This window comes from Pongo abelii, chromosome 5 (genome assembly GCF_028885655.2).
Source record: "Pongo abelii isolate AG06213 chromosome 5, NHGRI_mPonAbe1-v2.0_pri, whole genome shotgun sequence".
Taxonomy (NCBI): domain Eukaryota; kingdom Metazoa; phylum Chordata; class Mammalia; order Primates; family Hominidae; genus Pongo; species Pongo abelii.
The window spans coordinates 33,301,532-33,328,477 of record NC_071990.2 but is presented as its reverse complement, the minus strand read 5'-3'; the positions used below and the strand labels follow the sequence as shown (position 1 = coordinate 33,328,477).

General features: G+C 44.4%; 2 protein-coding genes and 1 pseudogene across 3 annotated transcripts; 1 reads left to right on the top strand and 2 right to left on the bottom strand.

The window, feature by feature from the left end:
- Positions 1 to 1,326: 1,326 nt before the first annotated feature.
- Positions 1,327 to 26,946, bottom strand: LOC100444477 (HLA class II histocompatibility antigen, DP beta 1 chain). Its single transcript, XM_024248811.3, has 8 exons — positions 26,827 to 26,946; positions 23,427 to 23,742; positions 11,810 to 11,913; positions 7,342 to 7,605; positions 3,286 to 3,567; positions 2,638 to 2,748; positions 2,288 to 2,311; positions 1,327 to 1,989 (listed from the first exon to the last, which is right to left on the bottom strand). Exons 2-7 carry the CDS (start codon positions 23,495 to 23,497, stop codon positions 2,292 to 2,294), a joined length of 852 nt encoding a protein of 283 aa, XP_024104579.3. The 5' UTR covers positions 23,498 to 23,742; positions 26,827 to 26,946; the 3' UTR covers positions 1,327 to 1,989; positions 2,288 to 2,291.
- LOC134761660 (large ribosomal subunit protein eL32-like) lies at positions 8,865 to 9,268 on the bottom strand (annotated as a pseudogene).
- On the top strand, positions 14,283 to 24,082 carry LOC100438181 (HLA class II histocompatibility antigen, DP alpha 1 chain). 2 transcript variants are annotated; one of them, XR_010140620.1, is made up of 5 exons: positions 14,283 to 14,461; positions 18,341 to 18,586; positions 18,928 to 19,209; positions 19,424 to 21,996; positions 22,961 to 24,082. XR_010140620.1 is itself a non-coding variant. In XM_063725451.1 (5 exons), exons 1-4 carry the CDS (start codon positions 14,362 to 14,364, stop codon positions 19,576 to 19,578), a joined length of 783 nt encoding a protein of 260 aa, XP_063581521.1. In that variant the 5' UTR covers positions 14,283 to 14,361; the 3' UTR covers positions 19,579 to 19,590; positions 23,853 to 24,082. The 2 variants fall into 2 exon arrangements, 1 of the variants encoding a protein (XP_063581521.1); XM_063725451.1 differs by having other exon boundaries at positions 19,424 to 19,590; positions 23,853 to 24,082.

Below are 26,946 nucleotides of genomic sequence, written 5' to 3'. Positions count from 1 at the left end.
GTAAATTAAGAAGAGTGCCATGTCTAACAGGCCACATTATAAAATAGTTGACATAGACTCATTTTCATGGTTTTTTTTTTTTTTTTAAATTGTATTTATTGATCATTCTTGGGTGTTTCTCGGAGAGGGGGATATGGCAGGGTCATAGGATAATAGTGGAGAGAAGGTCAGCAGATAAACACGTGAACAAAGGTCTCTGGTTTTCCTAGGTAGAGGTCCCTGCGGCCTTCCGCGCAGTGTTTGTGTCCCCGGGTACTTGAGATTAGGGAGTGGTGATGACCCTTAACGAGCATGCTGCCTTCAAACATCTGTTTAACAAAGCACATCTTGCACGGCCCTTAATCCATTTAACCCTGAGTTGACACAGCACATGTTTCAGAGAGCATGGGGTTGGGGGTAAGGTTATAGATTAACAGCATCCCAAGGCAGAAGAATTTTTTCTTAGTACAGAACAAAATGGAGTCTCCTATGTTTACTTCTTTCTACACAGACACAGTAACAATCTGATCTCTCTTTCTTTTCCCCACATTTCCCCCTTTTCTTTTTGACAAAACCGCCATCGTCATCATGGCCCGTTCATGATGGTCGCTGTCTCTTCGGAGCTGTTGGGTACACCTCCCAGACGGGATGGCAGCCAGGCAGAGGCGCTCCTCACATCGCAGACAGCGCAGCTGGGCAGAGGCCGTTGTCACCTCCCAGACGGGGCAGCCAGGCAGAGACGCTCCTCACTTCCCAGACGGGGTGGCCAGGCAGAGGCGCTCCTCACCTCCCAGACGGTGTGGCAGTGGGGCAGAGGCGCGCCTCACCTCCCAGACGGGGCAGCAGGGCAGAGACGCTTCTCACATCCCAGACGGGGTGGCTGCCGCGCAGAGGCGCTCCTCACTTCCCAGACGGGGTGGCGGCCGGGCAGAGGCGCTCCTCACCTCCCAGACGGGGTGGCGCCGGGCAGAGGCGCTCCTCACCTCCCAGACGGGGTGGCGGCCAGGCAGAGGCGCTCCTCACCTCCCAGACGGGGTGGCGCCGGGCAGAGATGCTCCTCACCTCCTAGACGGGGCGGCCAGGCAGAGGCGCTCCTCACTTCCCAGACGGGGTGACTGGGCAGAGGCGCTCCTCACCTCCCAGAGGGGGTGGCAGCCGGGCAGAGGTGCTCCTCACCTCCTGGACAGGGCGGCCAGGCAGAGGCGCTCCTCACTTCCCAGACGGGGTGGCGGCCGGGCAGAGGGGCTCCTCACATCCCAGACGGGGCGGCCGGGCAGAGGCGCTCCTCATGTCCCAGACGATGGGCGGCCAGGCAGAGACGCTCCTCACCTCCTAGAGGGGGTGGCGGCTGGGCAGAGGCTGTAATCTTAGCACTTTGGGAGGCCAAGACAGGCGGCTGGGAGTTGGAGGTTGTAGTGAGCTGAGATCACGCCACTGCCTCCAGCCTGCAATCCCAGGCACTCGGCAGGCTGAGGCAGGAGAATAACGGGAGCCCGAGGCGGGGAGGTTGCAGCGAGCGGAGATCACTGCAGTACAGTCCAGCCTCGGCAACAGAGGGAGAAGAAAGGAAGAAAGAAAGAAAGAAGAAAGAAAGAAAGAAAGAAGAAAGAAAGAAAGAAGAAAGGAAGGAAGGAAGGAAGCCATGGTTTTCTTCTTTCCTACGTGTAAACCAAAATGAACTTCTTTATTAACTCCTATTGTTTACTAAAACCCTTAAACAAAAGTGATGAGAGGTGATTTGGTGTATATTTTTAAAAGAAAATAAACACTCATGTTGGGTTTTGATTATTTATGGCGCTGAGAAGAAGGGAACATGGTTGGAGGCCCAGTGCGAGAAACCGTGCATGGAATCAAAGAGCAGAACAATAGAAACTGGCTTCAGAGCAACTTCTTGGTAGCAGGATCCTTTGGGAAGCTGGGGGTCTGTCCGGGTACCAGCCGCTGGTGCTAACGAAACACAGAAAATGCTTGTTCCAAGGCACATTAGTCTTTTTGGTGAGGTCAGGAATGCTGTGGGGGTAAAAGACAAAGTCATCCCAGGTTGCTGGCCTCCTTCCTTTAAGTCCCAGGAGAGAAAAATTATGGTGAGAGGCTGAGTCTCAGGCTAATAAAGAACAGAGTTGATCTCTGCTTCCTTCAGTAATGGAGCCAAGCAGTGCTCTTTCCCCACTCACTCGAGGGCTGAGGTTGAAAGAGGGGTTTACGCCTGAGATTCTCTTCCTAGAGGAGCCTCAGTGTCACAATGCACAGAAAGGACTCATATCCTCCTGCAACCCACCCCACAAGGAAACCAAATCAGGAATATTACCTGTTTATACAGATCCTCGTTGAACTGAAATGAAAAAGGAAAGGTATTGTATTCAGTCATTGAAACCACCTCAGAAAAACATAGAAACATTTCCATCCCACCAAATTCCATCGCCCACCACTCAATGGACTCCCCGCAGGAGCCTGAGTACTTGGGGCCTCATGCATCTGGCTGCATTAAGATCCCAGCCTGGGATCCCTCTCTCGCTATAGGTCATGTTTGTTCTCTATCTGATTTCAGTGGCCTCTAGAGCTTTCTGACATTTCTTTTCTGTCTGAACCCCTCATCATGGAATATGTGTGAATATGCCAGGGGACGGTAAGTCCCATTCACCTTGCAGGCCTTCTCACCTTTCTTGCTCCTCCTGTGCATGAAGATACCCACTCCACAGATGATGAGCCCCAGCACGAAGCCCCCGGCTCCCGTCAGCGTCTTACTCCGGGCAGAATCAGACTGTGCCTCTGGGAAAGAGACACCCAGGTTCAGTGTCACCTCCACCAGCTGCATCCCTACTCAAGTCCTGTCTGAGATTCTAGAGCCTGATGCAGAATATCAGGACGAGGACAGTGAGGGGGAAAAACCTTGCATAAAAGGAAATTCAGAAAGAGCCGCTCCCTCATATCTGGAACAGGGGTGTGACCTCAACAAGGTGGCAAATGCTGATTCTGGAAGTTGCCTCTCAAAATGACTGAGAAGAGGCTAAAATGCTGAAGGAAGAGAACAGTTCCCATGTGTGAGGTCAGTTCCGGAAGGTGTCTGTGTCCCTAGATTCTCTGACAAGGAGGAGAATTATGAATCCTCAGGACCCCCTAGGCCAGGGTCAGGAAATCTCCATTTCCCCGGCTTAAAACTATGCTCAGGAGCTGGTATGGAAGAAAGATGGCATTGGACATGGCCACAGGGTATAGATGCAGAAGACAAGATGAGTGGACCCCAGAGCCAGAGAGTCCCCTACTCTTCAGAGGTGGGGTTTAGAAGGTCATCAGAGACTAACTCACTCCACTCCATGGTGACAGGACTGTCCAGGCTGGGGTGCTCCACTTGGCAGGTGTAGACGTCTCCCTGCTTGGGGGTAATTTCCAGCATCACCAGGATCTGGAAGGTCCAGTCTCCATTACGGATCAGGTTGGTGGACACGACCCCAGCTGTTTCCTCCTGTCCATTCAGGAACCATCGGACTTGAATGTTGCCTGGGTAGAAATCCGTCACGTGGCAGACAAGCAGGTTGTGGTGCTGCAAGGGCCCCTTCTTGGAGGGAGAGACATTCACCCTAGGCTGGACTAGGGATGGGGAAGAAAAAAGTGGAATAGCATTTGAAATTATTCTTTCGTTCTTTGAGACTGAGTCTCTCGCTGTCGTCCAGTCTGGAGTGCAGTGGTGCAATATTGGCTCACTGCAACCTCAGCCTCCCGAGTTCAAGGGATTCTCCTGCTTCAGCCTCCTGAGTAGCTGGAATTATAGGTGCCTGCCACCAGACCCAGCTAATTTTTTGTATTTTTAGTAGTGAAGGGGTTTCAACATGTTGGCCAGGCTGGTCTCCAACTCCTGACATCAAGTGATCTCCCCGCTCGGCCTCCCAAAGTGCTGGGATTACAGGCCTGAACCACCACCTCTGGCCAGATTATTATTTCTTAGGCATGTTCACTATGTAATTGATTCCTAGATGTTGAAAATAGGAATAATGTGATTAGGCTAGTGGGTAAGGGTGGCACTGAAAAGATAGAAATAGACCTTCAAGTAGAGCATGCATGATCTTGAATAAAATAATAAATAATAAGTATATAGGGGAATGGTGGGGATACAGAGGTAGCACTCTGTAGCACATTTAGGAGAAATTTTAACTAAAAGCAATTTGGACAAAGAATATTCAATCAAATGCGAAAATTCCTGTCTTTTCAAAGTTCTATCTTGATACAAATGATGCAAAATTTACCCAAATCATATCTTGAAATTGGGATATACAGACAATGGCATTATGGTGGCCTATTAATCTAGTAACTTTATTTCATGAAAATACAAAGAAAATGAAGAGAGCTTGACATGTCTTATTCTGCAAATAACCTATGTATTTTTTGACTTCACCTACAAAAATTCAAAATCTTCCTATTTACATAATATCCTTAGCCCCTACATGCTTGAGTAGTAGAAATCCCGTCCTTTTCCAAGTTCCTCCTCTGTGCTGTGTCTTCAGGTCCTGTGAAGGTCTCACAGACGACCAGGTGTTGCCTCTCTCTGCATTTCTGGATTTGTGCCCCAGCTCGTTCTGTTGTTCACAGGTCAATTTCCACACTGCCACCTGCAACTTTTCTTTTGGATCTCTGCCACTAGTACCTTTTTCCTCCTCAGAAGGCACAAAAGGGCAGGCATGGTGGTCATGCCCATAATCTTAGCACTTTGGGAGGCAGGCGTGAGGAGCGCTTGAGCCCAGGGGTTCGAGACCAGCCTGGGCAATATAGTGAGATCCCATCTCTAAAAAGAAAAAAAATTAGCTGCACATGGTGGTACATGTATCTGTAGTTCTGTCTACATGAGAGGCTGAGGCAGGAGGATCACTTGAACCCAGGAGGTTAAGGCTACGGTGAGCCGTGACAGCGCCACAGCACTGCAGCCTGGGAGACAGAGCGAGAACCTCTCTCAAAAACAAACACAAACACAAAAACAAAAAACAAACACAGAAAAGGGCCAACTGCCCCTAGAGAACAGCTCATTCAGAGGAATCCCCTAGAGAACAGCTCTTTCAGAGAAATGTCTCAAATTAGTCTTCTAGGTCCCTAATCACTCAGTTCTTTCCTTTCTACTTCCTGGAGAACACAAATACCCTGACATGGGGTTGGGCCAGGTAAAAGCACCGTCTTGAACTGACCCACAACCCTTACTCCCTATTGTATTTTTCCCTTGTTTACAGACTGATCCACATTGCCAGCCTCTTCCCTCAATGTGAGTTTATTTCAGGGGCACCTGTGTCTCACTACTTCAATCACCTCTATAAACTCAGCATCCATCAAACTATTCAACCCATGTCTAAATATCAGTTGTGAATTACATACAATTTCTTCCCCATAGAGCTCCTGGGAACTATGAAATCAGGAGGAATACTTCGGTGTCTGTTTTAAGGTCCCAGAACTTTCCATGAGAGGCATCTTGCTCAATATTCTTTGACAGGAGCCCATCAGCCTGGAGCACATCAGAAACCTCCAGGGGGCGCTGGAGCTAAGGTTTGATACCCAATGGCCTCATTTCTGACCCAGTTGAAATACATTTCACCAGGGGAAGGATTCCTGTTTGTTCTAGTTGCCTTCTCTAATGCCCAGAAAACATTTGCTCAATTACTTCTAGATTTGGGTGGGCATCCACACTGGAATTGTCACAACTCCTTTCCTCCCCCTTCCCATCTCTCCGCGGCCTCTGTGTTTTCCCTGTTCTAATTCATGCCTTCATTGCAATTTCACTGACAATAACAGCAGTTTCCTACCTCATCTCCCTGCCTCTGGTCCCTCCTCTACCTAACACCCTTAGTAGTGTTCTGAAGACACAACTCCAACATCTTTTTCATTTTTCAAAAATCTTCAGTGTTCTGACAATACTTATCTGGTTAGAACCTCTAGGCAGCTGATTACAAACTTTGACCTCCAGACCTCCCCACCCAGGGAACCTGAGTCTGGGGGGCAGTGAGTCTGGGGATCTGTGCATCACAGAGCATCTCCAGGAGAGTCTTTGGAGGAGTGAGGTTGGGGACCTGTGGGCCTAGAGGAGAAACCCACACTCCTTAGGCTGGCTTTACTTTTATTTGAACAATTATTAAGTAATTGCATTACTTTTATTTGAACACCTCTCTCAACCAATTACCTCAGCAACTTGCCTAAACTCATGTCACTCACCTCATCCCCACCCAGTGTGTCCACCTTCTCACTCCTAGCAGGTGCACTTCCTTCCACTTTCCAGGAACAAGGGGATCAAAGGTGTGATCTCCTCAGCTTCCTCCTCCTCTATTTTTTTCTCTCTCTAGGACAAAGGTCCAGGGCTCAGCCTCCATGCTGCTCCCTCAGGTCCCTCAGGTCGGTGCACCAGGCTCCCCACCCCACAAGTTCACAGGAGGAAGCCAAAGATCCAAGGCCCTCTTGTCCCATCCTTGAGAAATCCTCTTACTACACACACCTCACCTCTCTCCATCCCTTTACACCCAGACTTCCTGAAGGAAAAGACGAATGAGCTCAGACACTGCCCTGTGCCAGGCATGGGGAACCCAAGACAAGTAAAATCCATCTCAGCCCTGAGGAGGATGTGCCACACTCAGCCTCATTCACCCCGTCCCATTCCAGCTCCCGCCGCTGCAGCCAACGTGCTCTCCCCAGGTCTCCCTGGTTTCCAAACCCACTTTCCATCTTCTGTTTTCTGACCTTCCCAACTCACTGTCACTGCTGTCCACTGTGCTGCTGAGGTCCCCTCCCCTCAGCCTCCAGGACTCTTCTCTTCAGGCCTCTCCTCACACTGTACTTTGGTTTTTTGTCTCCTTCACAGGCTTTTCTCTGTTGGCCAAATCACAACTGTCCAGTTCCCAGCATCCAGTCCTTCCCTCTTCTCCCTGGGTCCCCTCTCCCTGGGTGGTCTCATGTAGCTCAGGCCCCTACCCTGCTGCAGACCCTTCTCTCTACCTGCCCATCAGACTATCCATCTGCCCCTCAAGCACCTCAAACCCAGCCATCTCCCTGCAGGTTTCTACTCTGTGTGGCCTGCCGTGCCATCTCCACACCACACCCCTGCATGCTGTCCTGTGGCCTCCTTTTTTCACCCCACATGCAGTCAGCTGCCAGGCCTCATGTAGTCCCGGGGGTCTCTCTGTGCTCATCTTCCTCACTCCATGCTCAGCACAGTCCAGGTCCCCGTGCTCACTCCCCTGACATGCATGCTCTGGATGGGCTCCCCATCAATCCCCAGCCCAAAGTCCTCTTCCCGCCTGGCACTTAAGTTCCCTTAGGCCGGCCCAGCTGCCCCTGCTCTCTGGGCTCGGGCCCCCGCGGCTGCCTTGGGACCCCTGGCCCAAAGCCCTCACTCACCTTGGCGCTTCCGGATGAGTGGCTCCTCCAGCTCATAGTTGTGTCTGCACACCCTGTCCACCTCGGCCCGCTCCAGCTCCAGGATGTCCTTCTGGCTGTTCCAGTACTCAGCAGTACGCCGTCCCAGCTCCGTCACCGTCCTGTACTCCCCAAGGTCGCTGTCGAAGCGGATGTACTCCTCCTGGTTGTAGATGAGTCTGTCCAGGAGGCGCTGTGTCCCGTTAAACGCATAGCATTCAAACAGTCTCTGGTACACGTAATTCTCTGCGGGGAGGAGGAGGCCATGAAGGGGGGAGGTGTACTCTCACCTGATCCTCTCTTTCTTCCTCTGTGTCTCAATATTAACGATTCTTCCCAAATCTTCCCACTCAGGGCTGGATTTTAAAATAGGAGTTTTCATTGTACCGAGTTCTGTGGTCCTAGGCAGGTCGCAGAGCCTCTCCAGCCCTCAGTTTTCTCACTACACAGCGAGAAGATTTACTGAGAAGAATGAGACTCACTGCTCAAGGGGACTCAGTGATCAGATAGGGAGGAGCGAGCACTGAGGGGAAGGCAGTCCCTTCTGCTGGCGGCTGAAGGAGGAGAGGGAGACGTTTCACGTGTGGTCGCTGGGAGAAACAGTAGGGGCAGGAGGAGCTGGGGACATGGAGGGTGGAGGTGCTCCCCCACCCAACTCCCTGACTGACATTTCCATCCTGGTGTCAGTCCTGGCTCAAATGTCACTTCCTCCAGGAAGCCCTCCTTTCCTTCTTTCTCTTTATCACAGCTAGGGGCTCTCCTCTGCCACTTTCTTGAGAATTCCTCAACCTGCTCCTGCTGTTTTGCATTTAGGAAATGTAGAAATATATTCATTAAAACTTTCTTCAACTTTGGTAGGGGACCTGGACTGGGCCTGGCACAGTGACTCACGCTTGTAATCCTGGCATTTCGGGAGGCCAAGGCAGGAGGATCATGAGGTCAAGAGATCGAGACCTTCCTGGCCAACATGGTGAAACCCCATCTCGAATAAAATACAAAAAATTAGCTGGGCGTGGTTGTGGGCATCTGTAGTCTCAGCTACTCGGGAGGCTGAGGCAGGGGAATCACTTGAACCTGGGAGGCAGAGGTTGCAGTGAGCTGAGATCGCGCCACTGCACTCCAGCCTAGCGAAAGAGCAAGACTCTGTCGAAAGAAAGAAAAGAAAGAGAAAGAGAGAAAGAGAGAAAGAGAGAAAGAAAGAAAGGAAGGAAGGAAGGAAGGAAGAAGGGAGGGGGGGAGGGAGGGAAGGAAGGAAGGAAGGAAGGAAGGAAGGAGGGAAGGAAGGAAGGAGAGAGAGAAAGAGAGACTCTACAGCCTGAAAGTTAATTTTCAAAGATGGATGCAGAAAGACTTGGTGTCGAAAGATGTGGAAAATATCTTAATGAAAATAACCACAACTACCAGAGACCTGTAGGGGTGGAGTCTTTTGGGTTTAGAGGCATTGAGGTAAGTTTTTTGGCAGTTTTTGTGGTTTTATTTAAACACAGAACGTGGACATGAGCTTTCTACTCATTTTCTTCACTGAGCAGCCTGGCATTGTGGTTGCTGACTCTGATTGCCGACTGGGTGGCTCTTTCCATGATGGGTTTGTGGTTCTTGGTGGAAACTTTCTGAGCCATCTCAGCACAGTAAGATTTGTGGCACATCAGCAGCACTTCAAGCTCCTTGACATTGTGGAGCAGAAACCTCTGGAAGCCACTGGGCAGCATGTGTTTTTTTTGTTGCTCCCATAAGCAATGTTGGGCATCAAGATCTAGCCCTTGAACCTTCTATGAACCCTGTTGTCAAGACCTCTGGGTTTCTGCCAGTTACGCTTAATTTTGACATATCGGTCTAAGTGGTGCCGCATGAACTTCTTGGTCTTCTTTTTGATGATCTTATGCTTCATGAGGAATCTGAGGGAGGCCATGATGCGGAGGAAGAGATGGCTGCCAGCTGCATAGGCAGCGCAAAGGAAGAGAGCATTGATGTAATTTTTACATAAAGAACTTTGGCAGCCTTTCCCCCATACTGTTCTTCCTAGGGAGCGCCATGAGCAGTGTCTGGCAGGTGTGTGTCTACACAGAATTATCAGTGACCCGGCACTTGTTTGTTTCTGTTTGAGCCTCTTCAGGCCTGCTCTGTTCTTGAGCACATTGGGGAAATTAAGGTTCTGTGATTGTTCTGCACATCTGTTTCATGCTCTGCAAGTTAACCTCTCCAGTTTATTAACATCACCCCTCACAGAAGCTGCACAGCTGGTGGCAGAAGATAATGGAGATGGAGTGGGGCTGGGCTCAGGGGCACCACTTTTAGTCTCCAGTGTCATTGCTAAGGCAAGATCCCAGGTCTTGACTCAGATATCCTGACCTGCTTCCTTTCCTGGTGCCTTGGGCCCCAGCCCCCTAAACTCCCAAGCCCAGCCGCCCCCAGCCCCTTGAGCCCAGATTCCTCCTCTACTGCCACCCATCCGCCCCTCCCTGTTCAATTGCCCTGCTCTGAGTGTGGATCCTCCCATTTTCATTTGTTAGTCTTTGTTTCTCCTTTTCATTCACCAGTAAGAGAACATTTTTCACTCAAGAATAAGAATTTTGAAATTTTTCTTTGCAACATTTGATTCCTTTTTTTAAAAATTTACCCAGTCTTAGGTATTTTTTAAATACATTTAACTTTTTAAATGGAATTTTACCTGCCAAGTAGACATAAGTGATGAGGGGTTTTATGATGTAACTTGAAACCTTTGGTTTTGAATATAAGAAACTTTATCCTGTTTGTTGAACCCTTAACAATTGAGTTGCCCAGAGCACAGTTTGAAAACCACTGATCTGAATGAACTCAGTTCTCACTCAGAACAGGATATATTAAAAACCTCTGGCTCCCTATGGATTGTCTCAGTCAAGCTTTTCTCCCCCAACCCCTTTAAGCCACAGCTTGACTCCTCAGTCCTTTCCTCTTGTGCTCTGTTTGAGGTTCGGGATGTGTGTGGAGTTGGAGGAGCATGCAGGGAATTGTGGAATCGGCCCTGCCCGCTCTACCCACTCCCCTATGGCCCCAGCTCTCCCTCCAGCAGGTTTGGATTGAACATTCATTCTACACAGGGAGCTCTGGTAACCCACCCTCGGTCCCTGTCACATGGCTCTGCTGCCTCATCTCATTCCCCCACTAACCTCAACCCAGCCTTTGCCCTTCCCCCCGTTCACTGCCCAGCATCACATGCCCCCTTCTGTTCTCTGCTCCCCCATCTCTGGGTTTCCTTGGTGGCTCCCAACACTGCCCCTCATCCCACACAACAGCTCTGCCTATGGGATGGGGGCACCGTATACCCTCACCCCCTCTTGACGCTGATTAGTGTCACCAGCGCTACTCCAGCTTCCTCTCTCCCCAGCCTCAACCCTCTCCAGTTCCCAGGGCTGAGCCATCCTGCTGGTTAGTTCTCAGCACCCCTCTGTGACTACAAGTGCAAGTTCTCCTCCCCTTCCCAGACAATGGACCTGAGGTAATAGGTGAGGGGCTTTGGGGTTTGAGGGGCTGTCCTCAGGAGATTCCAACATTGTTACCCTGAAAAATGAGGAGGTGACATGATGTCAGTACCTTCTAGGTGTGTCCTATGAGGGGTGTGGAGGGGTCTAGGAGGAAGGATCTAAGCAGGAAAGGTGGAAGTCAGTGGAAAACTAAGGTACCTACTTTGCAGTCCTTCCTCTTAGGGTGTTGGTGTAAATTTGGACTAGTAAGATAAGAGCATCCTGAGTAAAAAACAATGGATCATAGAAGACATAATATTACACTAGCCGCAGGGAGGCAGTGGGAAGAAGAGGTTTTTCCATTGGTTACTGCTTCCTTGGCTGTCTGATAACCTACACTCAATCTCTTTCACGCACCCATACATCCTCATCACATTTTTCCTGCAAGTCTCAACCCACCGTAATACTCTAACCAAGTTCTGGGGAAGCTGAGAGAAGTACCTTTAATGAGAGCCCCTTCAGGGGCTAGAACCCGTACACAACCCTCCCTCCCATCTTGCCTTAATTGTCCAAGGGGCGTGGGCTCCTGCTCCTACCTGGAGAATGATCCTCAGAGCCTGGATACTCTGGCTAAGGGCTCTCTTCCCCTCCAGGCTGGATGCAGGTGTGAGCACACCCAGGAGCATGCACTTGCCAACCTCTCTCTCTGTAAACCTTGTCTGTCTAAGGTTATCCTGGACCTCTTGGCCCCATTTCCCCAAAGACAAGTATCCTGACCATTGGTCACCTCTCTCTGTTTGCTGTACTCGTGTCCTTGATGAGAGAATAGGCCTGTAGGGTAGCAACCTATCCTATAGAGGATGAGCCTCATTCTCTAGCTGGGAAGGGAGGACACTGGCTTAGTGCAGGAGCCCCAGCAGCCTGTCTCAGGGTCTGGTCTCTTAAAGAGAAAGTTCCCTAGGAATTGCTCCCTGAGCCAGATCCTCCAGGAATGGCAGCTCTGCTCTTACCTGGAGTGGCCCTGCCCTGGACCACAGATGTGAGCAGTACCATCAGTAACGCCATCAGAGCCACTGTCTGTGGGGCCGCAGAAACCTGCAGAACCATCGTGGAGCTGGAAAAGGGTGGCAAAACGAAAAGAGTTGCAGTCAGGAAAAGAATGACTCACTAGGGGGAGCTCCTGTCTGAAATATTAGAGACCATGAACCCAAGCAGTCTTCTGTGATCCTGGGATTGGACAGAGTCTGAGAAAAGAACCAATGGACACTGAGCTTTGTATGAGTCATCACTCACTAGGCAGACGGTTAGTGTGAAAGGTCTGAAAATATAAAGCCTGTGATGAAGTTAAGATGACAGAGGGAGGACAATGATACTTATTTTAAGCAGTCAGATAAGTCATGAGATTTGGGGAGACGATGTGTTTTCTTTGCTCTGAAGGTGATCTCAAATATTCTGCTGGCCCATCTAAGGGGATTATCATTTCCTTAATTCTGCCACACCTCACACACTCACAGGACACGGTCTGTTGTGGAAGAAGCGCCATCTCAGTGTATAAAAGACCATTCAGTGGTATGGTTTAGAGGGATTAGGGTACCCATCCCAGAACTCAAATGAGGCCTGGAGTCTGTCTGTCTTGCCTTTGTCCAAGGGTGTGTTTAAGCTTAGCACCCATTTATATTTACTTTCTCCCAGAGATCTGTGAGTCCTGCGATGTGCAGGGGATACCAGGTTCTTCCATAGGACTGTCATCAGGGTCAGCAGGGCTCGGTGTAGGAAACTTACACGGGGAGCATGGACACACCACCCACCCTACCATGTAAATATGCAGCATTAACGACACTGCCTCTCTTGGACTTCAATTCCTTGTCTTCAATATGGGGATGATATAACCTGCCTTAAAGGAAAGCTCTTAAGACCAAATGAGATCAATAGTTCTGAAATTGCTTTGGAAAAATAAAGCCATAGAGAATATAAATTGACCAGCAAATAAGGAAGAAAGTGAAAAAAAAATCAAAGACCCCACCTCCTTCAATCTGATTCTATTTTGTTATAGTGAATATTTTTACAAACTTCCAAAGAACATTGCTTTTTACTTTAGGTACTTATAAATGTGATCCTGATGGACCACCAATTCTAATTAAAAAAAAAAAACAAATTGGCATCATTTATTTAAAATGTAAATAGAAGGCGATAATGTAAAATGCAAGAGAAGAAAGAATTATGTAGTAGAAGGTGTCCAGTAGGATTGAGGGGCCAGGAGAGGATTGTGGAGAAAAGCTCAGTCCAGCTGCCTGGGTTGGACTCTGCTCCTTGTCATTTACCTGCCATAGATTATTAGACAGATACTTAACTTCTCAATATCTCAGGTAAGTTATTTTTAGAGTAGGCATTAATAATACCTCTCTCAGATTTATGTGAAGATTAAATGAGATAATGCTTGCAAAGCACTAGTAACAGCATCTGTCATGTACTAATCTGTTAGTAATTATTATTTATGCAAGGTAAGGCTGCCACAAACAAGAAAAAAATTAATGTAATATATGTACTTCATCATTACATTAAATATTAAATGTTTTGTGACTTTATCCATGAGTATCAAAGAAATAGCCCAAATTTGAAATATTTAAAATGAGACTAGAAAAGTAATTTCTTAACTATGGTAAAGAGAACATAAAATAAAAAAATGAACATTACATGTGACAGAAAAGCATTAGAGAAACCTTCTTGAAAACAAGATCAAAATATGGGTGCGCATTGTGACCATAGGTAATGCTTTCCTGGATTTCTTATATGAAAATGAAATAACATGGTCAGTAATTTAAATATAAAAATGTTATTACACAGTTTAAATAACATGAAAAGTCAAATACTGAGAAATCTAAATAAAAGTTATCTAAACATTTCACTAACAAAGGTAACCAGGAATAGATAAATACTTAAAGATCAACTTCATTCAGGTTAATTAAAACCTCTAAATAGAAATTATAACACTTCTGCAGAAATGATTACATAAAAGGGAGATATCTCAGGGAGGTAGAAAGAAAGAAAGATTACTATATATTTTATTAGATAGCACATTCACTCTTAATTTTCAGCTGAATATTTTTGTAAACTTGACAACGTAACATAAAACATTATTTAAAATATAGTGACCAAAAATCATCAAAGATCATCTGAATGTCTGGGTGGGGATGGGGGTGGGGTGAAAGAACATAATGGAAAACATTTGCCATCAGAAGAAGGTGTGACTTATCTTTTTAAGTCTCTTTCTCTAACTCTGAACACGAACTGTGAACTGGAGTTCTCTTGATCATGCTGGTACCTAAAATTCTCCCATCACTTCCCCAACACCTTCCAGCATCCTCTTTACCCAGCAACAGAGAATGTCAGCTCTATTATTCCTCTGATTGGTGAAGCCCAGCCATGCTGACTCCTCTCCACCCATTTTGACCATTTCCAGGTGTTAGAAGCCCACAGTTTCAGAGTCTCATCTGCCTCCACCCGGCCTCAGTTCCTCATCACTGTTTCTGTGCTCACAGTCATCGATTATAGACCCCACAACATGCGCCCTGAAGACAGAATGTTCCAGACCAGAGGTGTGATCTTGAGAGCCCTCTCCTTGGCTGTCCTGCTAAGTCTCCGAGGAGCTGGGGCCATCAAGGGTGAGTGCTCAGGAGAATGTGAGAGCATCAGGGTGAGTGGTGGGGAGGCTCACATCAATTGTTGCTTCAGGAATCAGAGATTTTAGGGGCTCATTGATCTGTCTGGCCCTCATGATAGTCTATGTTCCCTCTGGCCCTCATAATAATAACAGCAATAGCCCCCAGAATTTACGAGACACCTGCATAGTTTCTTTCCCCATTTACATCTCACAGGAATCTTGAATGAAGATATTATTCCCTTCATTTAGAAATTATTTTGAAAAACTGAATCTCAAAAAGATGAATACGTTTTCCAAGGTTACACAGCAGATCAACGAGCCAAGTTTGAAGACCAGACCCAGCTCTGAGGGTCATAAACTGCCTCCCCCAGATTCCTATACACAGTGACCTTCTGCCAGGGCCTTCTGGGCCCCAACACCCCTCCTATCTATCTGGGATCCCCAGCCTCTGTCTTTTGTGGCTGCTTCACAGGAACTCTGAGCTATGGGCTCTGCATTAGGAGAGGAAGTGCTAAGAGTGTTTCTGTATCCTTCCTCTCTCCTAGGACCCTAGGGCCCTTCCTGGGTCTTTCTGGATGGTCATAAGCTTTCCTCTCTCAAGACGGCAATGTTGCATGGTCTTGATAGCCTGTGACTCGGCTCCTGAGAGATCCAGGACTGCAAGGGAGGCCTAAACTTTGGATAGCTGCAAGGACTCAGCCAGAGATGGGCTGTGATGAATGCTCTTTCTTCCTGTAGCTGACATCAGGGAGAATGACATCAAGCCTGTGTATGATGCTGTCATCCCAAAATCTAGTGATGGGGAAGGTTAGAATCCATAACATACAAGATGCACACTGGCCTCAGACAGTTTGATGTGTAGAATAAAGAGGAGGTGAGGCTGGGGAGAACCAGAAGTATCTATTGCCCTGTTCATGGTCACCTGGGTTATTTCTAATGTTATGTTATAATAAACACCACAATGGGCATCTCTTCTTAGATTTGAATATGTTTTAGGATTCTTGGTAGAAATTCCTAATTAGCTCAGCTGTCTCTTCAGGGTTTCCCTTCCCAGTGGTTCCTTGTCTTTTTAAAAAAAAATTTTATTATTATTATACTTTAAGTTTTAGGGTACATGTGCACAATGTGCAGGTTTGTTACATATGTATACATGTGCCATGTTGGTGTGCTGCACCCATTAACTCGTCATTTAGCATTAGGTATAGGTTCCTTGTCTTAACATTTAAACATGTCCTTTACCTTAAAAACATAAGCGAAAACCAACTGATAAAAAACAACCTTGCCTGCATCTTACCCTAGAGACACTCTCTCTGTGTCCTCACAGTTGGAGCTAAGTGTCTGACTTGTGTCCAGTACATCCTGCTCATCTTGGCCATCAGGAACCTCTGTAGAAGGTCAAATCCAGTGGGTTCTTCTCAGTGCCTCTGACTTGAGTTACTAATAACATTTGCACTGTAATCCACTTCTTTCTGATGAACTACCCTGTCCTTATCTGTCTCCTATTTCTCTGGATCTTCCTTATCATCCTTTAAATCACTTCTTAATTATCATGTCCTCTCATCATAGCCTGAGATCTCTGCAATTCTGATTTTTGGTACTCTTCCTGGAAAATCTCATCTAATCTGCACCTGCCACTAATGACTCTCAGTTCTCTGGCCTAAACTCCTCTCCTGAGCCACCCATCATCCACAAATGTCTATGTATTATTTCTCCTTTCAGATCTTCTAAGTGCAATAGCCCCACAGTGAACTCAGTATCTTCTCCCAGTCAGGCTGTCTTCCCCCTGTGAGAAGTGGCTTTGTCCCTGTTTTCAGAATGCCTACATTGAAGCCATCTGTTCCCCAGGAAGCTGTCCCCGACGTGTTGTTTGATCGCATCTTGTGTATACCCACATATCTGCACTTATCCTTCTGAACCTGCTGTTGTCTTGTCACTTGTGTTTCCTTCTGTGAATTGTACATGTCTGCAGAACAGGACCTATGTATTATTTTTACTTGCATATTTAGCATCTAACAGTGTTTGACATATAGTAGTCTTTTAATACATATTTTTGTCTGAATGGATATGACATTTTGAAGTAAAATAACCTGTTTCATATCTGGCTGATCTTTAGACAGCAGAACTTGTGAAAGTGTTTTTTAAAAACTATTTTAAAAAGTACATGGGATATTCATGTATTAAGAAGATGAATTCCCAATAATTGCTAGAAGACTTTGTGTCGTTTAATTTTGCCCTCTTTTTCCTGGTGAGTCCTTTGAGTCCTTTAAACTGAGGAGGAAGCTATTTCCCTTGTGAAACACCTATAGGATTTAATTCTCCCTGTCACTGTAAGTGCAAGCACTGACTGGGTCCCCACATGTCAAGGCTGCAAACTCACAGGGAAATCCGTGAGTTGGGAGGTGAGAGCAGATGAGCCCTGTGGTCCTTTCTCACTCTCATGCATTTATCATTCTAAACCCAGACTCTCACATATACATTCATTGTTTGCTTTAATGATTATAGTTGCTTTTATCCTCTTATCTTTGCTACTTCTTGCAAACTAATAAAGACTAAGAAACAAAATAAATCCTACAGGTATTTCAAACTCAGCAATAATTTCTTTTTTTTTCTTTTTTTAAAATTATACTTTAAGTTTTAGGGTACATGTGCACAACGTACAGGTTTGTTACATATGTATACATGTGCCAAGTTGGTGTGCTGCACCCATTAACTCGTCATTTACATTAGGTATATCTCCTAATGCTATCCCTCCCCCCTCCCCCCACCCCACAATAGGCCCCGGTGTGTGATGTTCCCCTTCCTGTGTCCATGTATTCTCATTGTTCAATTCCCACCTATGAGTGAGAACATACGGTGTTTGGTTTTTTTGTCCTTGTGATAGTTTGAAACTCAGCAATAATTTCTAGTTGGCCTCTAAAACAAAAATCAAAATATAAATATAAGAAACGTTTAGAATGCTTAGTACCTGGGTGATGAAACAATCTGTACACTAAGCTCCAGAGTCATGAGTTTACCTATGTAACCAACCTGCACATGTACCCCTGAACATAAAATAAATGTTGAAATATTTTTAAAAAGGAAACAAAAGTTTGGAATAAATGCCAAAATAACTATACTGTACTTTTGAATTTATATGCCCCAAATGAAAAATATTATCAACAAAGCTATACATTCTACAGTTTCGTGTTCATAAACTAAGACAGAAACTTTAAAACTGTCAAGAATGCTAAAATTTGAAGGGTATTTTCTTCTTCCTCCCAATTTTCTATTTTTTCTCCCTTTTATGCAATAAGAAAAATAAAATGTCCATTCCCCCACCCCCATGACTCTAAAAACAATTTTACATCTGTGTCCTAGAAGAATTAAGATCTTAAGGGTAGAGAAAATCTCTCTACTAGTTCCACCAGTAGCCATATGACCTTAGCAAGTTATTAATATTTAACCTCTCTGCATTTCCTTACCTGTAAAATGTATGCTATGTATTTGCTTCATAGGGTTATTGTGACAATTTAACGAGTGAAATATGTAAAGTATTTAGAAGGATGCCTGGTACAAGTAAGAGCTCAAGAAATGTTAGCTATCATTGTTACTATTACTGTTGTGTAGGGTCAGGATACCCAGACTTTCAAAGACCAGGAAGCAGCTTGACTTATCAATGATAAACTTTTCATTTTGTTCTTTGCTCCTTTCTTTTTATAACTACTCATCTGCTCTGTATTATTTCCTTTATGGTGTTTCTCCTTCTTCCCCATATGTCCTTCCTTTGACCTCTTACCTTCTTCCTTTTTATAGTCATACATCTTTATTCATTCTCGAGCTTTCACCACTTACATATTCATACTGACATTTTGTCATGTTTTTCTCTACTTTCTTTATGCAGCGGACCATGTGTCCACTTTTGCCATGTTTATACAGACGCATAGACCGACAGGGGAGTATATGTTTGAGTTTGATGAGGATGAGATGTTCCATGTGGATCTGGACAAGAAGGAGACCGTCTGGCATCTAGAGGAGTTTGGCCGAGCCTTTTCCTTGGAGGCTCAGGGCGGGCTGGCTAACATTGCTGCATTGAACGACCACTTGAATGCCATGATCCAGCATTCCAACCACACTCAGGCCGCCAATGGTACTGCCTATCTTTGCCTCTTTCTCTGTAGCCCGACTGGAAGGGATGAGAGGGCCTGTCTGCCACCCTCAGACTAGGAAGCTTAAGTGCCCCCTGCTGTGTGATCCTCTTCCCCTAGTGGCCATGGGCTGATCCCACCACAGCAAGGGCTTGCATCCTCTCTTCTCAGGAGAGAGAAAGGTGAGAAAAGTGAGGCTGGTCAGTAGTGTGATACCCAGCTCTGTGATTCAGGAACTCAGAGCTGCCATAAAATCTATGGCTGAGGTAGATGATCCCCCAGAGGTGGAGCCTTTGGGATTCATCCCAGAACAGGGACCTAACCTGGTCCTGTCTCTTCCCAGATCCACCTGAGGTGACCGTGTTTCCCAAGGAGCCTGTGGAGCTGGGCCAGCCCAACACCCTCATCTGCCACATTGACAAGTTCTTCCCACCAGTGCTCAACGTCACATGGCTGTGCAACGGGGAGCCGGTCACTGAGGGTGTTGCCGAGAGCCTCTTCCTGCCCAGAACAGGTTACAGCTTCCACAAGTTCCATTACCTGACCTTTGTGCCCTCGGCCGAGGACGTCTATGACTGCAGGGTGGAGCACTGGGGCTTGGACCAGCCACTCCTCAAGCACTGGGGTATGCAGTGCCTTTTCTCTCCATAATCTCCTGGCATCCTCTATTCCAAGGACCTGGTGTCCTCTGAACCAGCTTTCCCCACTGGCCAGGTCTCAGTCCTCTCTTCGTCTTAACATCCAATTAACTGGTCTATAACCTTCAATTCCCACAACCATCCCAGGCCATAACCACCCTCACTGCACCTCCTGACCCTATCTCTTCATTCTTCACCTAGAGGCCCAAGAGCCAATCCAGATGCCTGAGACGACGGAGACTGTGCTCTGTGCCCTGGGCCTGGTGCTGGGCCTAGTGGGCATCATCATGGGCACCATCCTCATCTTAAAGGCTATGCGTTCTAGTCGTGACCCCCGCGCCCAGGGGACCCTGTGAAATACTCTAAAGGTGGGAATGTAAAGAGGAGGCCCTAGAATCTGTAGAATGTAAGGAAGGGAGGAAAAATTCAATCTGATAAGTGTTCATTGATCTCCTAATGCGTTAAAAGCATTCAGCCACATAACAACAACAACATTGATAACTAACTGAGTAGTTAATATGCTCAGGTGCTATTCTAAGCATTTACATTTATTAACTCACTTTTTTCTCACAAATAGTCTTTGAGGTAGGTACTATTATTTTCACCATTTCACATGAGAGATAATTCTATCTTTTTACATACACAGAGATCTGAAGCACCTTGATCAAGTTCCCACAGCTATGAAGTAGTAGGGCTAGCTTCCAATCCAGAAAGTCTGGATCCCAGACTGTTTATCCACTGTCTTATTCACCCTATTTTGTGAAGGAAAAGACAAAGTTCAAATTCTCCAAGAGTCCATTGTCTAGTAATGGAGCCAGATCTATATTTGTATACATAATTACAACACACTGTGGTGGGTGCCTGTACTATTTACTGTCTTTACTTGGACTCATTCCGTGGCAATGCTCACACAAAAAATGCCCCTCCTGAGATTTTATATTTTCTATTTATTATAACACTCACCATATTTTATATTTTTATATGTTTTGGGAATTCTGTTAGCATTAGATAGTGAACTTCCATGCAGATGACCACATCTAATTCATTATTATTATTGTTATTCATTCTGGACCTCAGGTACAAAAGGTTAAGAACTTCTCAGTTCATTATACTATCATCATTGGTGCCTCCGAACTCTCTCTCTCTCTCTCTCGATTTGTTTGGTCCCTTTCATCCCCAGTCCTTACTCCCATATCTAACCTCTTACTCTTACCTCATTGGTAAACATTTTAATGAATTTGATGTTTCCTTTTATTTGCATAGATCCTGTACAATATGCAGTAGTGTCCAGTGTACATGTATTTTTAATTAACCAAAATGGCATTAAATTATAGATCTAATTTTGTACATCCATTTTGTTTCTTCCAAATCCTCCATAGTATTATACTCTATACGTCCATGCATTAGTCCATTTTGCATTGCTATAAAGGAATATCTGAAGTTACCTAATTTATGAAGAAAAGAGCTTTAATTGGCTCACAGATCTGCAGGCTGTATGAGAAACATGCCACTGGCATCTGCTTCTGTTGGGGGATTCAGGAAGCTTTTACCCATGGTGGAAGGCAAAAGAAGCCGGTGCATCACATGGTCAGAGAGGGAGAAAGAGAGAGAGAAAGAGGTGCCAGGCTCTTCTTAACAACCAGGTTTCACGTACACTAATAGAGTGAGAACTCACTCATTACCCTGGGGAGGGCACCAAGCCATTCGTATGGGAGTCTCCCCCATGATTCAAATACCTCCCACCAGGCCCCACCTGCAACATTGGGGATCAATTTTCAACATGAGACTTGGAAGTGACAAATATCCAAATCATATCAATCCACATATCTATATTGCTCCTGGGATACCTGGATCATCCCTGGTTCGCTACTATTGCAAGCGATGATTGTATCTCACATGGACCTGCGTATGCATGTAGACCTGACCTGCATCCCTGAAATGTATGTATCTTAGAAAGGGGTTGCAGGGTCTCTGGAGATGCAGCTCCTTAATTTGACTAAGTATTGCTCATCTGCTCATCAGAATGGCTGTACTTATCTGTACTTCCTTTGTCAGTACCTGAAATGTCCTGCAACTCCTAAATGCACATCAACACTGGACATTATCCAGTTTTCTAACTTTTGCCAATTTCATGTGCATAAAGAAATATGCTGTTTTATAATTATTTATAATTATAATTATTTATAATTGGGGCTATAATTGGGACTGATTAGCCACTTGGGGGTTCCTTTTCTATAAATTGCCTGTTCACATTCTATGCTCATTTTTGTACTGTGGGCTTCTATCTTTTTCTTATAGATTTGCAGGAGATCCTTATATAGTCCTGCTAGTAGTCCCTTGTCAGTTTTAGGCATTGCAACTGTTTTCCCCTAATCTGACTTCTGGCAACTTTCTCCTTGGTTTCCTTTATTGAAGAGAAATCCTTAGTATTTTGTAATGAAGTCCATCAACTGTTTTTTTGTTTGTGTGTGTTTTTAAAAGAAGTCTTCCCTATACTGAGATATCAAAGATACTCTTAAAATATCTCCTATAGTTTTAAATTTCACATTTACTACTTTAATTCGTCTGGGATTCACCTTTGTGTTTGATGGGGATCATGTTTTATTTTTCTCTATATAAAGAGCCAGTGTTCCCAGAACTACTAAATAGTTCACCTTTCCCCCATATGTTTGTGGTGTCTCTTTGCTATACTGAAAGCCCCCATTACAGACGGGCCTGTGTCTGAGTTCCATGTTGTTCCGCTGCTCTGTTTGTCTCTTCTTGTGCTGAAGGGGGTGGGTCGCCCCTTCACAGCTGTGGGTGTTTCTCGTTGGGTGGAACGAGAGACTTGGAAAAGGAAAAGACACAAAGTGAAGAGAAAGAAATAAGGGGACCCAGGGGACCAGCGTTCAGCAGATGGAGGATCCCACTGGCTTCTGAGTTCCCTTAGTATTTATTGATTACTTATCGGTGTTCTTCAGAGAGGGGGATGTGTCATGGTCACAAGACAATAGTGGGGAGAGGGTCAGCAGACAAACACGTGAACAAAGGCCTTTGCATCATAGACAAGGTAAAGAATCAAGTGCTGTGCTTTAGATATGCATAGACATAAACATTTCAATGCTTTGTTAAGCAGTATTGCCACCCACATGTCTCACCTCCAGCCCTAAGGCAGTTTTTCCCTATCTCAGTAGATGGAACGTACAATCGGGTTTTATACCGAGACATTCCATTGCCCAGGGACAGGCAGGAGACAGATGCCTTTGTCTTGTCTCAACTGCAAGAGGTATGCCTTCCTCTCATACTAATCCTCCTCAGCACAGAACCTTTACGGGTGTCAGGCTGGGGGACGGTCAGGTCTTTCCCTTCCCATGAGGCCATATTTCAGACTATCACATGGGGAGAAACCTTGGACAATACCTGGCTTTCCTAGGCAGAGGTCCCTGCGGCCTTCCGCAGTTTTTGTGTCCCTGGGTACTTGAGATTAGGGAGTGGTGATGACTCTTAAGGAGCATGCTGCCTTCAAGCATTTGTTTAACAAAGCACATCTTGCACAACCCTTAATCCATTTAACCTTGAGTTTGACACAGCACATGTTTTAGAGAGCACAGGGTTGAGGGTAAGGTCACAGATTAACAGCATCTCAAGGCGGAAGAATTTTTCTTAATGCAGAACAAAATGGAGTCTCTTATGTCTACTTCTTTCTATACAGACATATTAACAATCTGATCTCTCTTGCTTTTCCCCACATTGTGCCAGTGTCCTAGTGTTTTGATTACTATGACATTGTAGTGTGTGTTAGTATCCAGTAGGACAAATTCTTTATTTTTCTTTGTTCACACACATTTATATCTATAATGATTTATAACAGAATGAAGTGAATGGAGAATGTCAGATGTTAAGAGGAAGTATGGAAAGGAGGGCTGGGACTAGGGTGATGTAAGAGATGCACTTGACTTAGGTGCAAAATTTGGGGGATACCAAAAGAACTCAGTAATAAAAGTAAATCATATTTTAATGAAATATCTTGAAAGAGCAAAATTAATGCAAAGATACATGATTAACCAAATATCAAAACAGGAGTATTTAATGAAAATGGAGGAGAAGCAGAGAGGCAGAAGAATTAAGGCAATGTGTTGTCGCATAAGCCAAGGAATTAAAGAATTCCAGGAAAGAGGAAGTACTGCTGTCAGATGTTCAACAGAGATCGTTTTAGAGAATTTACCTTGGCTTTGAAATCCTTTCAAAGAGCAGTTTACACAATGTGAGCAAGTATCCTTCCTTCATTGCCTTCATTGATATGGTCTGGATGTTTGTCCCTTCCAAGTCTCACTCCAGAGTTAAGCTTCTTCTCTGCCCTCAGTAATGTGGCCCTTCTCCTTGTCAGGATATTTTAGAGACATGAAGCTTATGGGATGCCCTCAAAGTCAGCTGGAGTTTGGTGGTGAAATTCGATGACTTTAGGGAACTCCTTCGCTCCTATGTGCTGTTCACCTGGAGGACCAGGGCATGTGCACAGATGACCACCTTCTCCCTGGGACCTGAACAGGGCGGAGAAATGGGAAGATCAGATACAAAGGGAGTGGAGAAGATGGGTCTGGGCTTACAGTACTGAACCCAGGAATGACAGTAACCATGTGTGTTGCTGCAGGTGACAAAATATCTGAACAGAAGAGGACTTAGGAGAGATCTGAACTCCAGCTGCTCTACAAACTACACCTCAGCTTTTCTTCTCACTTCATGTGTTCACTACCCCAGTGGCTGACTGAATTGCTGACCCTTCAAACTCTGTCCTTATCTGTTACCTTAAAGCAGTCATTCCTCAGTAAAGTTCCCAACAAATAGAAGGTAATGAATAAATGTCGACACTTTTGTAGCACTGATATGGAGATTATCCCTTCATTGAGCCTTTTATCCTCTGGTCTCCTTTGAAGAAACTTCACTGTCACCTTCCCAAGAATACCCTAAGACCAATAAATACTTCAGTATGTCAGAGCTGGGAGACGCTGAGTCATTCTTACTGGAAGTCTAGGACAAGGTCACATGTGAATATGATTTATTGAAAGTGTGGTTTCAAGCTCTGTTGCAGATATAGTTACTAAAGGTTCTGATCTTACTTGAATGGAAAGGTCTGAGGATATTGATTCAGCCCTGGGTTCTTCCCTAACTACAGGATAGGGTCAGGTAGAGAAAGGGTATTTGGGGGAAATTTTACTAGGATGAAGTTTTTCTTGGATGTGGTTTGAAGACTGCAGTGTTTGAAGTCTCTGAGGGAAGAGATTTGGTCTGTCTGGATCAAGATTTCAGGCAGATTTGGATTCCATTCCCCTGAGCGCCTTTCCCAAAACCGGATTGTAATTATAGCAATATCTAATAGAGAATATTTTCTACATGATAAACTAAGAGCCAAGAAATAAAATAAGAAACTGCTGTCATTCATTGCACTTTTTACCAGCCATAGTCACTCCATGTGGGAGAACTTAAATTATCATAAACAGAGTTTTCAAAGGTTTGAGAATAGTGGTGATCATGAAGAAAAATATCTTATTTGAGCAAGGATTTTGTTTCTTTATGAGTGTTCTCTAGATGTTAAAATGAAAAGAGCATAAGATGGTAAAAATGCAGATAAATATAAAAACATGTTTTCTAGTTTTTCTATTTTTGAGTTGAAAAAGGTAATTGTTTAAAGTGAAAATTATTTGGGGGTTTATAACAGACCCACAAGTAAAACATGATGACAATGGCACAAAGAATAGAAGGGAGAAATGGAAGTATAATGTTGTAAGCTTCTTATACATGTGAAGAAGTATGTTATTATTTGAAGGTTGAATTATTAAGATGAATATTTTAAACTCTTGACAACTACTGAATGAAAAGAGGTATCACTAAGAGGCCAATGGAGAAGATAAAATAGAATACTAAGCATAATTAATTCAAAATAAATAAAAATGGAAAATCTGATAAGAAAAAGAGAAAACAAAGTGTAAGATGGTAGAGTTTAAAATGACCATACTAATAATTGAACTAAATGCACATGGTCTGAGCACTGTAACTAAAAGGCAAAGATTGTCAGAATGCACAAAAAATGTATAGGCCAACTTTATGCTGTTTACATAATGCCCTCTTTAAATATGAAGGCAAAGACAAATGAAAAGTAAAAGAATGGGAAAATACATATACACCATGGAATATCATGCAGCCATAAAAAAGAATGAGTTCATGTCCTTTGCTGGACATGGCTGAAGCTGGAATCCATCATTCACAGCAAACTAATACAGGAACGGAAAACCAAACACCGCATGTTCTCACTCACAAGTGGGAGTTGAACAATGAGAACACATGGACACAGGGAGGGGAACGTCACACACTGGGGCCTGTTGGGGGGTTGGGGGCAAGGGGAGGGAGAGCATTAGGACAAATACCTAACACTTGCAGGGTTTAGAACCTAGATGATGGGTTGATAGGTGCAGCAAACCACCATGGTACATGTATACCTATGTAACAAACCTGCATGTTCTGCACATGTATCCCAGAACTTAAAGTTAAAAAAAGAATGGGAAAATAATGCCAATGATGGAAATGCTGGTGGCTGTATTAATATCAGAAATATAGAACTCAGAATAAGAAATATTACCACGGAGAAAGAAGGATAGTTCATAATGATAAAAGGATCATCTTATTACCAACATATAACAATCCTAAATGTGTATGTTCTTAGAAAATATGTCTTAAATCACATCACACCAAAAATGATAAAAATAAAAGCAGAAATAGGCAAATTCGTAATTATATTTTAGTATTCAAGCACTCAGTAAAAGTAAACAATAAAATACTTAGGAAAAAACTCAGTGAGGACATGGAAGATTTAAATAACATTATCAACGAACCAGTATGATCTAATCAATACCTATAGAATACTCCACCCAATAGTGGCAGAATACAGATTATTTTCAAATGCTCAAGAATATTCCACATGACAGACTATACACTGGGTCATAAACACATCTAAATAAATAAATAAATGTCCAAATAAATGTCTCTGTTGAAATAATACAGAATAAATTTTTGGACCACAATAGCATTAAATTAGAAACCAATAACAGAAAAATGCATTGAAAGTCCCAAATACCTAGAAATTAAAAAGTATACTGCTAAACAGCACCTGGATTTAAAAAGCGTCAGAAGCAAAATTAGAAAATATTTTGAACTGAATTAATATGAAAGCACACTATATCAAAATTAGTATGATACAGTAATTAGATAATAATTTATAACTTTACATAATTGGAAAGGAGGAAAACTCTAAAATCAACCACCTATGCTCCCATCTTAAGAAACTAGGAAAAAAAGGTCAAATTAATCCCAAGTTTAGTAAAAGCAGAAATAAATGCAATAAAAATGGACAAGCAGTAAAGAAAATAAAGTGAATTGCTGGCTTTTAAAAAAGCTCAATACATTCGAGTATCTCTAGCTAGATGGATCAAGAAAAAGAGATAAGACTCATAGCTCCAATATCAGGAATGGAAGTGGGTACATCACAATAGGTCATAGGACATTAAAAGTATTATGACAAAATACTATGAAAATGCCAATAAATAAAAGTGACAATAAATTTGACAACTTACATTGTTAAATTAAATTATATTTGGTGTAAAGCTTTCTCCATATCTTGAGTCTCTACATAGCAAACTAACCTAACTTAACATAACTGCATCATGTAAACAAACTATAGCCTAACTTGAGTG

Coding starts and splice junctions, on each gene's coding strand:
- LOC100438181 (XM_063725451.1), top strand. CDS start 14,362: ATGCGCCCTGAAGACAGAATGTTCCAGACCAGAGGTGTGATCTTGAGA. Junction 14,462..18,340: donor AGGAGCTGGGGCCATCAAGG/GTGAGTGCTCAG, acceptor TTCTTTATGCAG/CGGACCATGTGTCCACTTTT. Junction 18,587..18,927: donor CCACACTCAGGCCGCCAATG/GTACTGCCTATC, acceptor GTCTCTTCCCAG/ATCCACCTGAGGTGACCGTG.
- LOC100444477 (XM_024248811.3), bottom strand. CDS start 23,497: ATGAAGGCAATGAAGGAAGGATACTTGCTCACATTGTGTAAACTGCTC. Junction 11,914..23,426: donor GAAAGGATTTCAAAGCCAAG/GTAAATTCTCTA, acceptor ACCCTTTTCCAG/CTCCACGATGGTTCTGCAGG. Junction 2,312..2,637: donor GCACAGGAGGAGCAAGAAAG/GTGAGAAGGCCT, acceptor TTTTCATTTCAG/TTCAACGAGGATCTGTATAA.